At 33.7% G+C, this 14,145-nt stretch overlaps 2 protein-coding genes across 2 annotated transcripts; one reads left to right on the top strand and one right to left on the bottom strand.

The window, feature by feature from the left end:
• The first annotated feature begins 773 nt into the window (after positions 1–773).
• Positions 774–6,934, top strand: LOC120072202 (short-chain dehydrogenase TIC 32 B, chloroplastic-like). The gene is made up of 8 exons (XM_090311360.1): positions 774–1,053; positions 1,793–2,024; positions 2,169–2,248; positions 5,390–5,543; positions 5,919–5,997; positions 6,186–6,273; positions 6,384–6,430; positions 6,523–6,934. The coding sequence occupies exons 1-8, from the start codon at positions 858–860 to the stop codon at positions 6,703–6,705; spliced, it is 1,059 nt and encodes a 352-aa protein (XP_090167486.1). The 5' UTR covers positions 774–857; the 3' UTR covers positions 6,706–6,934.
• A 144-nt stretch (positions 6,935–7,078) lies between these two features.
• LOC120072204 (kinetochore protein) lies at positions 7,079–9,813 on the bottom strand. The gene is made up of 8 exons (XM_039024613.2): positions 9,427–9,813; positions 9,105–9,170; positions 8,682–8,828; positions 8,343–8,456; positions 8,180–8,269; positions 7,972–8,094; positions 7,664–7,893; positions 7,079–7,495 (listed from the first exon to the last, which is right to left on the bottom strand). Exons 1-8 carry the CDS (start codon positions 9,593–9,595, stop codon positions 7,484–7,486), a joined length of 951 nt encoding a protein of 316 aa, XP_038880541.1. The 5' UTR covers positions 9,596–9,813; the 3' UTR covers positions 7,079–7,483.
• Between the last annotated feature and the right edge of the window lie 4,332 nt (positions 9,814–14,145).

Raw genomic sequence — 14,145 nt, 5'->3', positions numbered from 1 at the left:
CGTCAAATATCATATTCAAACTATCTCAATAAAATGATCTTAAGACCAAAATATTAAATGAAATAACATTCAATTGATTCAAGGTATTCATAACACTATATTTGAAAATAGTTTTTAGATTATGTGATTCAAGTAGAGTAAACTCTAAAAATAATATATTTATGTTTTCTGCGTCCCCATTCGATTTGTCTATTAACGTTATTTACAATTTTAACCCTACGGTTTAGAGAAGTATCCTATATAAATTTTGACATTTTTCTACTCATCTCTATTTGTCGATTTAATTATAACATGTTTAAAGGAGTATGTTATATAAAAACTGATTTCCAACTTACTGACGCTTCTGAATCTGTAATATGGTATTTTCTCTCTCTATATCCATGAACATTGCTAATCCATTATATCAGTGAATCACGTAAATTTCTATGTGAATTTTTATACTCTTTACGTTTTATGTGTCTCTTTGATTATCAACTTTATAACAAATAAAATGTAGACTATGTATAAAACACACATTTACTCAATTACGTAAACTTAAAAACATGAAATAGAATTTGTATTTGCAATAGTAATAGATTGGGTTTCTTGAAGACCAATCATAGGACAAGAACAGTACGTGATGATAATCTGACATCCACATCATCAGTTGGACAGTTGTGAGCAACCCACCTTGATAGGGTGGTCATCAAGCTACCTGAAAAATTCCCTCTTTTCCTCTCTTTTTTCCTTTTCCCTCTCTTTTATAATATTATTAATACTAATATTAATATTCTGATGGGCAATATGGTCAGTTTGAGTGAGTGACCATTGGGTTTTTCCTATTAAAAAAAAAAAAAAAAAGGGGGGGGGGGAAATTAATGTTATATATGAAAATGGTGTTTTCAGTTTCCATAATTCTAAGTTTGGGAAAACTGATGAAGGATACTCTTAGATACTTGGCAGGAATTCCAGGCCCCAGTGGCTATGGCTCCAAATCCACTGCTGAACAAGTCACTCTATTTTCTTCTTCTTCTTCTTCCACTTCTACTTCTCAACTTACTGCCATTATTACTGGTAATTATAATTTTCATCTATTTTCTTCTTATTTTTCTCAATTATATTCTCTCTGTTTTTTCTTGTCTGCATGGAGCCTTCTAAATTAATTTCCTTGGGCTTTGATAATTTCATCATTTTCTTGCCTCCAATGAGTTTATCATTATGTGTAATTCTTGAACTTTTGAAATTTAAAATCCTTCTGCTCTTGAATTTTGGAGAATCATATATACACTGCTAAATTGGGTTATATATTCTTAATTATTCTTCACAATATATTAAGTTCAATTTGTCATTGACCATTGAGAGTTTTAGTGATTTCTTCAGGGTTTTGCATGCATTCAATATTTCTCCTCTCTCTCTCTCTCTCAAGAGAAGTTCAAAAAGGCTAATTCTTTTTTGAGATTTGGGAAATGGGATTAGTCGAGGAGCGCTTAAGTTAGGCTCGTACACTCATATATATAAAAAAAATAAAAAATAAAAATTTGGGAAGTAGGATTTATTATTGTTATTATTATTTTATGGGAACATCTGTTCTTCATTTGAGGCTCTCATATCAATAGCAGAGATATGGTTTTGTCACTTTTCAGATTGTATTTTGGATCAACACTCATCTATGTATATATAGCAGCTTTCTGGACCACACATCAAAAGAATATATATGTTTGTGTGTGTAAATTAAAATTTTACTCAAATTATTATACATAATTAAAGTGGAGGAAATTGAAAAAACAATTTATTTTTGATTATTGAAAATTAGGGGCAACATCAGGAATTGGGGCAGAAACAGCAAGGGTATTGGCAAAGAGAGGAGTGAAAATAGTGATGCCAGCAAGAGACTTGAAAAAAGCAGCTCAAGTAAAAGAAGCAATTCAAAAGGAAAGCCCTGAGGCTGAGATTATTGTGTGTGAGATTGATCTCAGTTCATTGGCTTCTGTCCAAAGATTCTGTAATGAGTTTCTTGCTCTTGGACTCCCACTTAACATTCTCATGTAAAACTCTCTCTCTCTCTCTCTCTCTCTCTCTCTCTATATATATATATATATATATATATATATATTTCAATATATTAATTTTTTTAAATAAAAAAAATTAAAACTAAAGTATAATATAAATAAACTCCTATATATATGCAGAAATAATGCTGGAGTCTTCTCTAAGAATTTGGAGTTCTCTGAAGACAAAGTTGAGTTGACATTTGCAACAAATTATTTGGGTATGTGTTTACATTTTTCTTTTCACAGAATCTATTTATTTTTAATTTTTGGTCAATTAATATATATAACTGAATGAGTAATATTTGAGTACAATCACCCATATTTCCATGCATTCCTTTTAATTACAAAATAAAATATATATAAAAAATATTTTTTTGTTAAAGAGAAAAAATTTGTCAAATAACCCTCGTATTTGGACACTTTAGTGGGTTACACGATAGGTATAGTCCGAAATGAACCCAAATATTTTCTAACTTAATTAATTTAAGCATATATTTTTTGATCAAGAAATTAGATGTTCGAATCATCTCAACGTATTAAACTAAATAAAATTAAGGTTTAAATACTATTTTGGTATTTATACTTTTGGTTTTGATTCATTTTGGGTCTCTATATTTTTAGAATATTCATTTTGGTTTTTATACTTTCAACTTTGATTTTAAACTTTCAAAAAGTAACTATATTTATTCCTAAAAAATAAAATAAAAATAAAAATAAATGAACCAAAATGGTTACTTAATAATAGTATAAAGAACAAAATGAATCATAACGATTAAAATGAACATTTTTAAAGTATAAAGAAGAAAATGAACTAAATAAAAAAGTATAGGATTAAGGTAGTATTTTTTTAAAAAAAAATAATAATCATAAAAAGCAAGAAACTAATAATATTTTTTTCTTTCTTTCTTTTTCAATTGTACGCTCAGTTTGGATTTTGATATTAAAATCTAATTAGTTTGATGGTAAAAAATAAATGGAAATTTGGTAGAGTAATTTAGGAAGAAAGAGAGGTTGGATTTTGATTAAAGATTCTGTACAGGGAGAGGTTAGGTTTCAAAATCAATTAGAATTAGTTAATGATATAAGTTTGACAAATATTTACAAAGTGTTAATAAAGTCCCAATGGCCATTAAAATTACCTTCGGGGAAAAAAGAAATGAAGAAAAGACAAACCGACCAGGTGTAAAACGATATATTTAGGAGGCCAACAATGTATGGTGGCGTATCTGGCGGTGGGTCCCGACTTGAGAAAATATGCACCAAACACAAATCAATATAAAGACAAGTGAAACACCGGACCCCGTTCCCACCCGTTCTTCACCGTCTACGTTTCAAATTACTTTTCCCTTAAATTACAAGTTTAATTTTTTTTATTTTATTAATAGATTGGTAAGATTAGTAAGAAAGTGGGAAAAAAAAAGTCCTTTTCTACGTCATTTTGCTACATTAGTATCTATAAATTCCTTTTATAGGTTTTTTTTAGCAAGAGGTGGACCTTTTCAACATATTAACTCATTTAAAACATTACAGAGACCAAAAAGATATATTTTTTTTCTTAAATTTTATTAATAGATTAGTAAACTTTTGAATTTCATGCTGAACAGATCAATGAATTTTTATTTTTATGGTTATATATAACTACTTATTCTATAACTTTTATTCTTTTTCAAAAGTCTATTAGACATGAATTTCAATTTTGTATCGGGTGAATAAATTAATTTCAAAATTTTTTAAATATTATGAACTATTAAAAATTTATGATTTATTACATTTCAAGAACGAAAGTGACACAAATTTGAAAGTTTATAGATTAAACTTGTAATTTAACCAAATTATTTTTTCCTCCATATCAATTGTGTAAAGGGTGAGAAGGTGTACAAATTTTAGAACCATGATCAAAACGAAATTTAGAACTTTTAAAATTATTAGAAGTGATTTTAGCCTATAAAACTATTCAATTTGAAGTGTTTTTTTCATTAGATTAAAAGAAAATCACCATGTTAAAAATATGTAGCTCAAAATCAATTTATGGTGCTTTAAATTTAGGATGAAACACTAAATTGGTGGATACCCACGTTCAAAATTATTCCCAGCTTAAGAGACACAAAATTCCATCCATTATATGCAAAACCAATTTTGCTTGAATTGACCCCTCCCCTTCCACATTCGAAAGATTGCTTTTTAACAAGCTTGGTAGGTGTTTCAAACTTTTTAGAAAGTATCTTCCCCACGTGGTCCTTCAATTTTGTGCCTCAATATAAATAGAATATAAACCCAAAAAAAAAAAAAAAAAAGTAAAGTTTCCATCATTGTATTTTAGAATTTGACTTATTTTGGTCTTTATACTTCTAAAATATTTATTTTGATCCCTATACTATTAATTTTGTTTCATTTCAGTTGCTATACTTTAAAAATATTCGTTTGAATCTTGTATTTTCAACTTTGATTTTATTAGTCTTTGAACTTAAAAAAATAACTATTTTCGTCTTTTAAAATGAAAAACGAAGGCATGTTTGGTAACCATTTGATTTTTTGTTTTTATTTTTGAAAATTAAGTCTATTTCATCTATATTTCTTTTAATGGTTTGCATTTTTATTAAGTATAATAGTTGAATTCTTAGCCAAATTCTAAAAAGAAAAAATGTTTTTGAGAGCTACTTTTTTAGTTATCAAAATCTGGCTTGATTTTTTAAACCATTGGTGAAAAGTAGATAACAAGAAAGAAATTTAAAGGTAAAAGTAATGTCCATAGGCTTAATTTTCAAAAATAAAAACAAAAAAACAAAATAGTTACCAAACAAGGTCTTCATTTTTTTTGTTTTTGATTGTTGAAAATTAAGCTTATTTCCTCCCTGTTTTATACTATGATTAACATCTTTTTCAAGTACAGTGGTTGAATTCTTAACAAAATTCTAAAAACAAAAAGTTTTTAAAAGCTACTTTTTTAATTTCAAATTTTGGTTTAATTTTTAAACTAGTGGTAAAAAGTAGATAACAAAAGAAAAAATTTAGAGGTGAAAGTAGTGTTTATAGGTTTAATTTAAAAATTAAAAGAAAAAAACCAATGGTTACTAAACCAGCCTATTTTTAAAAAATACAAAAATTAAAATAAACTAAAGTTAAAAGTACATACACCAAAATAAACATATTGAAAGTACAATACCAAAATGAACCAAATTCAAAAGCATAAAAACCTATATATATAAAATTAAAAAAAAAAAATAAGTGGCAGAAATTTAAATTTATGACTGAAGTATCACATATAATATAATGTAAAATTATCACTAAAAATTAAAAGTTCAAATAAATGCAATGATATAATATACAGTTTGGATTGTTTTTGCCCATCTTCTTTGCAGGACATTATTTACTGACAGAGAGAGTGTTAGAGAAAATGATAGAAACAGCAGCCAAGACAGGAATCGAAGGAAGGATTATCAACGTTTCTTCAGTTGTCCATGGCTGGGTGAAGAAAGATGGTTTAAGCTTTCGTCAAATGCTCAACCCGAACAAGTACGCCAACATTTTCTACAGTCTATTTGGAATACAAATACTTTTGCACTTAAAAATACTCAGGGAGCAATTAATGGAGTTATTTAGTAAGTTGGCATTGCTAAATTTGGGGAGTTGTTTAATCGTAGATCTACCATGCAATTTTTTTTTTTTTAATTTTTAAGTTGATAGTACAATCACTGTGCTAATTAAACTATGTTCATTTTGGTCAGTGTAAAGATATTACATGAAACTTAGGTTTAAGAACTCCACTCTCCCCAACTTCTATTCCTTGCATTGGACATGCTTTTAAAAAGTCATTTCAAACCGGCAGTCTCATTTTCTTTAATACTGTTATTGTGAAAGAAATATTGAAGAATTGTGTTTTATTTGCAGTTACAATGGCACTCGTGCATACGCTCAGTCAAAACTGGCCAACATTTTGCATGCTAAGGAAATATCAAGACAACTTCAGGTAGAGTTTTCTAAAACATCATTGCAAATCCTTCCTTATTCCTTAAAAGAACCCTCAACCCTATTCCTCAAAGTATCCATTTCCTTCTAATTCTTCCAATACCCAGCTACTAGCTAACAATTGCAAGAAATATTAAGCAAGGAAAAGATTTCAGTGACTCACCAAGGTTCTTTTTTGCGGCATGGCAGGGAAGAAATGCCAGAGTCACCATAAATGCAGTACATCCAGGAATTGTAAAAACTGCTATCATTAGAGCTCACAAGGGCATTATCACAGGTAGACGCTATAACTTCAGCGTTAAATTGTTCTTATGCATATGAATAACGTAAAGTTCGTCCTTCAACACAAGCATGAGAGAAACTGACTTCTTAAACTTTCCTGTGCAGATTCTTTGTTTTTTATGGCATCAAAGTTGCTAAAAACTACAAGTCAGGTATGATTCATCAGAAGCAAATAATCTTCCCCCCCCCCAAAGCACTGTTCATGATTGATTTAACTCACAAAATACACAAAATGGCTATGCAGGGAGCATCAACAACATGCTATGTAGCACTGAGTTCGCAAACAGAAGGAAAGAGTGGAAAATTTTACGCAGATTGTAACGAGACTACCTGCTCATCCCTAGCCAATGATGAGTTAGAAGCACAGAAGTTTTGGACTCAAACTCACAACTTAATCAATAGACGACTAAGCAAACTTTCCTCTTAATCAAATATTATTCAACATTTGTAAAAAATAAAAAAATAAAAAAATAAGATTCAGATGTGATGTACATAAGTTTGTCATTTAAGAGTTTTATAGATAGAAAGTCAATTTAAGGAATACCTGAAAGATACAGGGGCTAGAAAGTCTTCCCCCTTCAGCCTCAGCCCTGTTCAAATAATGTATTACTCAACCTACAGTAAAGTCAAATAATATTAATAGCCAGTGTAATATATTTAGCTTTCTTACGAGGGAATTCCCTGCAATAAGAGCAACTTACCAGAGAATGGTTGAAAAATAAGTAATGAAAGAGAACCTACTAATTAAAAAAAGTAACTTAAATTGTAACATACCAACTCAACCCCAACGAGAAGTGAACTTGCACCTTAAGCCTTCACAATTAATTAATTAGAAACTGCACAATCTTTAAGTTAAGTTCGATGATATGAAACCTAGCATATAGATCATCAGATGACTACAAAATACTAGCATTCGGTACTTTTGGGATAATCAACCCATGCATTACATGAAAATCATAACTTCGTATAAAATAATACACACAGAAACAAATCAGATACAACGAACATACACCAGGTCATGTGATCAAGCCTTCTTCAACTTCACTTTTCAGATATGGAGCCTTCACAGTAGTCAGAGAAGTTCTGGCAAATGTTGAAATCATGGCCCCATAATAAACGTTAATTGCAAAGTATATGCCTGGCAAATGTTGCAAATCAGGACCCCATCAATCAAATACATGTTCAATCATTAGTAGCCTCCAACCTTATTTTCTGACCTGCCATACAAGACGCATTTTATCAGTAATTTTCTCTAGCATAACATTTTGAAATGTGCATAAAAACATCAACCTGTTATGCATAGAAGTTATAGTACTCCCTTAATATCATAGACCAGAGAATCCTAAATCATAAGCAGCAGACACCTAACATTAAATTGAATATACCTTAAAACGAGGAGATCGACGCAATGAAAATGCAGATCCACTTGATTTGATAGCTGGTTTCTTTCCGGGCAGAATTTTCTTAGTATGTTTGTTAGTTTCCTCAAGTTCATCCTTCTTGTTAATTTCTTCACTTGAAGATTCACTTCTCTCAGTTGATGATGACAAACCTGGAGCTGACATAGGGATTATCATTGAACCTTGATGCAGAGACAATGCTTGAGCCTCAACTCCTGTCGAATAATAAAAATATAACAAGCACTTAGTTTTAAAATACCCTTCAAGCAAAAAGTTAAAAACTCGGTGCACACCTTTTGCTGCAGCCTCCTGGAATCTCCGTCTCATGATCCTGACGAGCTTGAATAAACCATTTGTTTTATTTAATTCATGTATCAACTCTTTGATATCTGGTAAGGATGGGTTACAATCTAACACTAAAAAGTAAAGGAAAAAAAATACGGGTTATTTAATGAGCATGAAAAATCAACACATATTAAGTGCACATATGACAAAACTTACACATATAAGTATCATTTGCATGACGGATAGTAAAAGAATATTCTTCATCGGGATTGACTACATTTATTTTCTTGAAAGAGAACTTCACCCCTGAAATGCCGAGAGTTGTTGTCAAGAATCTCAAGCTTTCCCAAAAACTGTAAACTAGCTGATATTATCATACCATGTCCTCCTTCAATATGAAAATCAAGAACTCTTTTGTACCAAGAAATAGCCTCCTGTATTTCCTTTCTGCACTCACTCTCTTGGGGTTCCTTACGTTCAGATGAAGATAAAGCTTTTGATGGCATTGGATAGAGAGAGAAGTAATCAGTTTTTGCATGGAACTAGTGAAGTTGAAGTTTACAAAATAGTTATGGTCAGATCTTGCAGGTAAGTAGTGAATAAAGATTGAGCAATGCATCAACTTGTTGATAACAATGCATTTACCTTTGGTCCATGTGCAGTTTGCATAAAGGAAGATTGGGTCTGAAAGAAAATAAATTATATTTACAAAGTTTACCTAAGGATTGCCGAGATATAATTGTAGAATATTCATCCCTTCTTGCTTTGGAGTCTTGTAAAGTATTCCTGAGCTCTTCTATTCTAGATTTTGAAGTTGCAAGCGAGTCGATGATTGTGAGGCGTTTGGCCTCTTTACGAGTCTTCACTACAAAAATATGCAAGTATAAAGGAAATAAACCCTTATGATGAGTACTATTTTTAAGTAAGAAACAATACCAGCATCACAAACACCAACCTTTCGCCCATCACTTGCTCCAAATCCAAAACACTACCGTTGGAAAAGATTCTCAACAATTTTAGTGGAAAAATAACTCAATTCTTAAATGCCGCTTCAAGTCGATTCAATCTTCAACGAAGTAGTATATTCTAAATTTCTAACTTATGCAGAGTTAAAGGAAAGTAGCATAATCATAGCTCATACCTGCAAGAGCTTTAACCAGTTCATCTTCTGCCTCCCTCAGCCTCGCTTTTAGTTCCCCCAGCTTCCCTAAGAATTCAAAAAATAAATAGAAATAGATCAATCAAAGATGAAAGAAGAAATTTCAAAGTAAACTTTACTCAGTCCCATAAAATTACATTCATTCTGAGTCTTATACGCTACGTCGCTACCCATCTCAAAACCCTAATAGTGACTTCATATACAGTTCTAATACCGATTACAGTGTTGTACTGATCACAATAACAATATTACAGTTTCGCACTGAATTGTTTCCCGAGTAAACTGAAGAAAATAGATGGCTTACCTTGACTTAGGGCATTTGCTCGGGACCTTACATTGATCGATTCCACAGATTTGTAGAATGAATTCACGAAGGACTCCATCTTCTGCTGCTGAAATGGAATTTCCTTTTCACGAACAATTCGAAGTTTCTCCAACCTCGCACGAACAGAATCCTTCGCCTTGTTCTCCATTCTTTTACAGAGAAAATGAATTGCTGTACAGTACACTTGTTCGCCCGCCAAATTTTGCTTCAGGGTTCAAAATTAAATTCTTTTCTGGAGAGTATCGACGAACGACGACGACGGGTGTAAATGATTCCCGTTGGGCCGTCGGTTTATTTATTTATTGTAGCCGAGAAGGCAATAGATAACGATTTTGGGCCCAAATTACACCGCCCCATTTGCAATGTTCTGTAAGCCCATAAAGCGCAAATTGGATCTTTTGTTACCCATTTACAGAGTAGTCCATAGAAATATGGAAACCCATTCAAGATCTAAACCCTGATGGAACTTGAGAGACTAACCAAAAGCAGGTAGGCAGTTATCCATCATATTGATGTTAATACCAAATTTTGGTTAAGGAGTAAGGTACATTGGAGTCCTAATACTGGATTGGTAGAGTCATAATATTGGTGTGGTACTCGCCACTCCGATGATTCAGTCAAAAAGTTTAATTGTAACGTCTCAAAAGATTGTAAGGTAAAATTTGTCTTGTTTCTTTTTATTTTGGGTTTGAAAATATATGATAAGTAGTTAGGGGATTTTGGAATATATATATATATTATGTATATTTCTTTAAGGAAAAGGGAGAAGTTAGGGTTTAATGGGGTACAATTGATTATAAACGTGGAATTAAAGAGTCCTCGGTTTGCGTGCAGAGAAAGGAAAGAAAAGAAAATTTTATTTTTTTTCTCTCCTTCTTCTTCCTCTCAGCCCCACACGTGTGATACCCTTCTTCCTCAATCATTTTCTTCAGCCAGTCATGCGTGGGTCTGCCACTTGCCAGCTGTCTGCGTTGCTCACGCCACGTCGTCCCCCATTCCGCTTCTGCTCATTCTGTGGTGAAGCTCGGTCGCGTGAGGAGTCCGCCCGAAGCCGCCGTTGATCACGCCAGGAAGTGTTTAGACCATTTGTCGACCCGAAGCGACGATCGACGAACCGAGGCTGCGAACCCGTTCGTCCAGACCCGAAGCGTCCAGCCGCGCCTTGACGAGTTTGCCAGTCGTCGGCTTAACACACACGTCGTTGACAAGTTTTGACGCGGGCAGTTCCAGTTGTCGTTGAATCGTGGTTGGTTCCGTCTAATTCTTCTGTTTGGGGTAAGTTTTGGGTTCCTTTGGTAGGTTCATTGTCATTGGTTGTATTGAGCCAAAGCTATTTTTATTACCTATGGAATTTTGTGGTTAGATTTAGGAACTATGGTGGTGAAGGAAGTTTCCAAGCGAAGTGAAGATTCGTTTTGGGCAGTTTGGTATCCTTAGGTAAGTGGATGAAGTGTCAATGATTTTGTAGGTGGGTAATGCTATTGTGTTTTGTGTCAAACTGTTGTTTTAATAGTGTGGCCAGGTTGGACGGTTCATTTGGAGTGTTGGGAGATCGTTCGAGTGAGTGGGTTTCGTTGCTTTTGTGCTTGCGTTGGAATCTACTCGTTGGGTCAAACATAGGTAAGTGGTTTACTATCGGTTTTCCCTCGAACCCAAGCATGTGTTACGTATTAGTTCCTAAGTTAGAACAAAATATTTTGATATGTTTGCTGGTCAGATGAAAATTTTGGAAGCTTACGCTTATGTCACCATATGTCATGTATGTTGTCGCAAAGTTTGATGGATGGATAAATTGTGAACTATTGGGTGATCTTGACATGATTTATGACCTTGTTTGTATGCTTATGTCTGTATGAGATTTCAGTGACTGTTAGTGTTGCCATTGGGCTATGCACATCGCATGTTGTGAACCTTCGGGCCCACACCCTATGCTTATGTACGGTGTTCTTTTGGGACCACCACTCATGTTTGTGTTTGTGACCTTTGAGGTCACTACTTATGAAAGTGTGCCTTCAGGTTCACCCCTTATGCCTATGCCTATGCCTATGATTCCCTTGTACACTTCTGTCCCAATGGAAAGACTAACAGAGCACTGAATGGGCTTAGTAATGGGTCGCTTACTAAGTATACTTTTATACTCATCCTTTTCTTTTCATGTTTTTCAGGTAAGGGTAAAGATAGACCGACGCATGACAAGAGAGATTCGTGACCTGGCCATTTGGACGAATTATTGCTTCCGCACTTAGGTTTCATGTACTAGAGTCTAGTTTAGGAATTAGGCATTTTAAAATCTTATGAAATATTCATTGATTTTATTTATTGATTTATTTAATTTTTATTTATTTTAAAGTTGGGTTAGAGCTACCCCAAATGGCATTTTTTTTAGGTTTTCTCTTCTTTACTTATTTGAGCATTATTTAATTAAATAAATTTTTTATCTCTTTTAGTTTATTATTCTTTGAGAAAATGTATTGCCAAGCCTATGCATGTATAAGTAGTGTCCTAGAAACATACTAGAAAGTTGGGTCGTTACAGTTGGTATCAGAGCCTAAGTTTTAGGTTCTGTAGACTAACTTACATCGTGAGTCCAAACTGTTCCTTATGGCCACAAATGGATCTTTCGTCATCGCCAGGTATGTCTTTTAAAGTTCTTTAGGGAAATATATATGAAATCTTACCTGTTGTTCAGTCGTTTGATGGTTTACCCTACAAGCGTTATTAAAGTGTTACGAGTGGTTATCAGGTATGGCACCACGAACTAGAAAAAGAGGCAGAAGTGCAGGACCCGCCACCTCGTGACCCTTCTAGGTCAACTTGGCAAAAGGTTAGACCAAGAAGTGGGCTTCGAACTTCAACTATGCCTCGCCAGGACCTTCATCCTTAGAAATTCTAGTAGAATATACGACCATGGCTGCAACTATTGAAAATGTCATCACGCAAGCCGTAGTTGTTGGGGTTGATGCCCTAAAGTCTCGTGTCTTATAGTTTGTAAACAGTAATACGAACACCTGTGATTGTTAATATATGATATTTACTTCACATTTTATTGTTTTGCTCGGTTATTTGTTTTATTTGCTTTACCACAAATCAATAAACATAAAATCCTGGTTATCTGTATGTGACTCAAGCATGTATGTGGTGACATACAAGTGGATCATGTCTTGAGTGATAACCAAAATGGTCTGTAGTATATGGATATAGGAGGAAAACCTTATCCTGGTAATGCTACGGACGCAGCCCGCTTTGTGGAATGGTCACAAGTGTTGTGACTTACCACAGATGGTCTGATCCTGATCATTCGTGTTGGGGACATACTAGCAGGGTTGTCCTATACAAAGAGTTTGTATAAGACCCGACCACGAAGTGTTAATGTCTTGTTATATAACACCGTTCATGACAGAGACTTCACTTCACTAGGATGACCATAGGTAACATGACCTCAATCCCGAGTGAGTTGGGAACTCCTGCCATCGAGGGCGATCCTTTGATTTGTATGGGTGCGAGTGGCCAAGTCGCCTATTCAAACCCTACCATTTTGGGGATTCGTCTGATTTGGGAGTTGGGAACACAACTACACAAGATGAAATTCACACACCTTCTCTTGGCCCGAGAGGTGTTCACACATAGTTGGACTCCGAGTGGTGTTCACACATAGTTGGACTATGTTGTATTGTTCATTAGAGGAATCAGTGGTACTTAAGGAGTTAGATGTAACTACAGGGGTAAAACGCTAAATTGGCCCAACTGTACTTACAAACATCTATGAAGGGTCATTGTACTCATGATTGGTTATATCCGATGGACACAGAAATATATTTATGCTGAAAAGAGTTCAGCTGTTGGTCTTTAATGGAATCATGACAGTTAACAGATGGTGAATCTCATGGCTAAAAAGTTTAGTCAGCTATTCACGTACTGTTGGAGCTTCGAGCCACAGGTCCATTAGGTCACCTGGGTAGCTTGGACAAAGTCGAGAACCAGTGTTTGGGTTAATTTGAAATGTTCAAATTGACAAGAGGAAGTTCAATTATATATGATATAATTGGACTGGTTAATTATATATGATATAATTGGCTAAATGTATGAGATACATTATTTTAGAGGAAATTAGATATAAATATAATTTATATCAAGTAGAAGAGAAAATACTATAGTAGATATATGATATCAAACTATAGGACATAAATATAATATGATTATATTTATTAATGAAATTAATTGATTAATTATTTGATAATTAACCGATTAATTCACGTTCGGATGTGGGAAGTGGGGCTGCAAAGGTTATGGTAACCGGCGGGTTAAAGCTATAAAAATCGTTTTCATATTATTATTCAATCGTGCATTCGTATCGCCAAGCGCTCAAACAGAATCCGTGAAAGAGCGATCGTGAGAGCCTATACCATAGAAGCTCGTTCATATAAACGATCGTCTACTTCACGCGTTCTCTAAACGATCGTATACATCTTTTCTAAACGATCATTCAGTTTTTCCTAAACGATCTTGTAGCTCTACTATACGATAAGCATTTTCGCTATACGATAGCAGAGTTCATCTCCCACTTGCTTATCGTCTACACGACGTATTCTCCTCCGTCGTCTACCAAACTCACCAGAGCCCACTCTTTGGGTTTTTTACATCGAGGATACCCGGGCTTCTCTTGTGGTGGTGTCGTCCTCGCGGAATTGTTCGTGTACG

This window comes from Benincasa hispida, chromosome 2, assembly GCF_027475165.1.
Source record: "Benincasa hispida cultivar pf3 chromosome 2, pf3_genome.v1.1, whole genome shotgun sequence".
NCBI lineage: Eukaryota > Viridiplantae > Streptophyta > Magnoliopsida > Cucurbitales > Cucurbitaceae > Benincasa > Benincasa hispida.
This window is presented reverse-complemented; position numbering and strand designations above follow the sequence as displayed.

What these genes read in the sequence shown, in the direction of transcription:
- LOC120072202 (XM_090311360.1), top strand. Translation starts at nt 858, where the DNA reads ATGTTATATATGAAAATGGTGTTTTCAGTTTCCATAATTCTAAGTTTG. An exon ending in CAAATGCTCAACCCGAACAA is followed by an intron (nt 5,544 to 5,918) that starts GTACGCCAACAT and finishes TTTTATTTGCAG; the next exon opens with TTACAATGGCACTCGTGCAT. An exon ending in TCACAAGGGCATTATCACAG is followed by an intron (nt 6,274 to 6,383) that starts GTAGACGCTATA and finishes TTTCCTGTGCAG; the next exon opens with ATTCTTTGTTTTTTATGGCA.
- LOC120072204 (XM_039024613.2), bottom strand. Translation starts at nt 9,595, where the DNA reads ATGGAGAACAAGGCGAAGGATTCTGTTCGTGCGAGGTTGGAGAAACTT. An exon ending in AGCAAATGCCCTAAGTCAAG is followed by an intron (nt 9,171 to 9,426) that starts GTAAGCCATCTA and finishes TTGAATTCTTAG; the next exon opens with GGAAGCTGGGGGAACTAAAA. An exon ending in TCATATTGAAGGAGGACATG is followed by an intron (nt 8,270 to 8,342) that starts GTATGATAATAT and finishes TCGGCATTTCAG; the next exon opens with GGGTGAAGTTCTCTTTCAAG.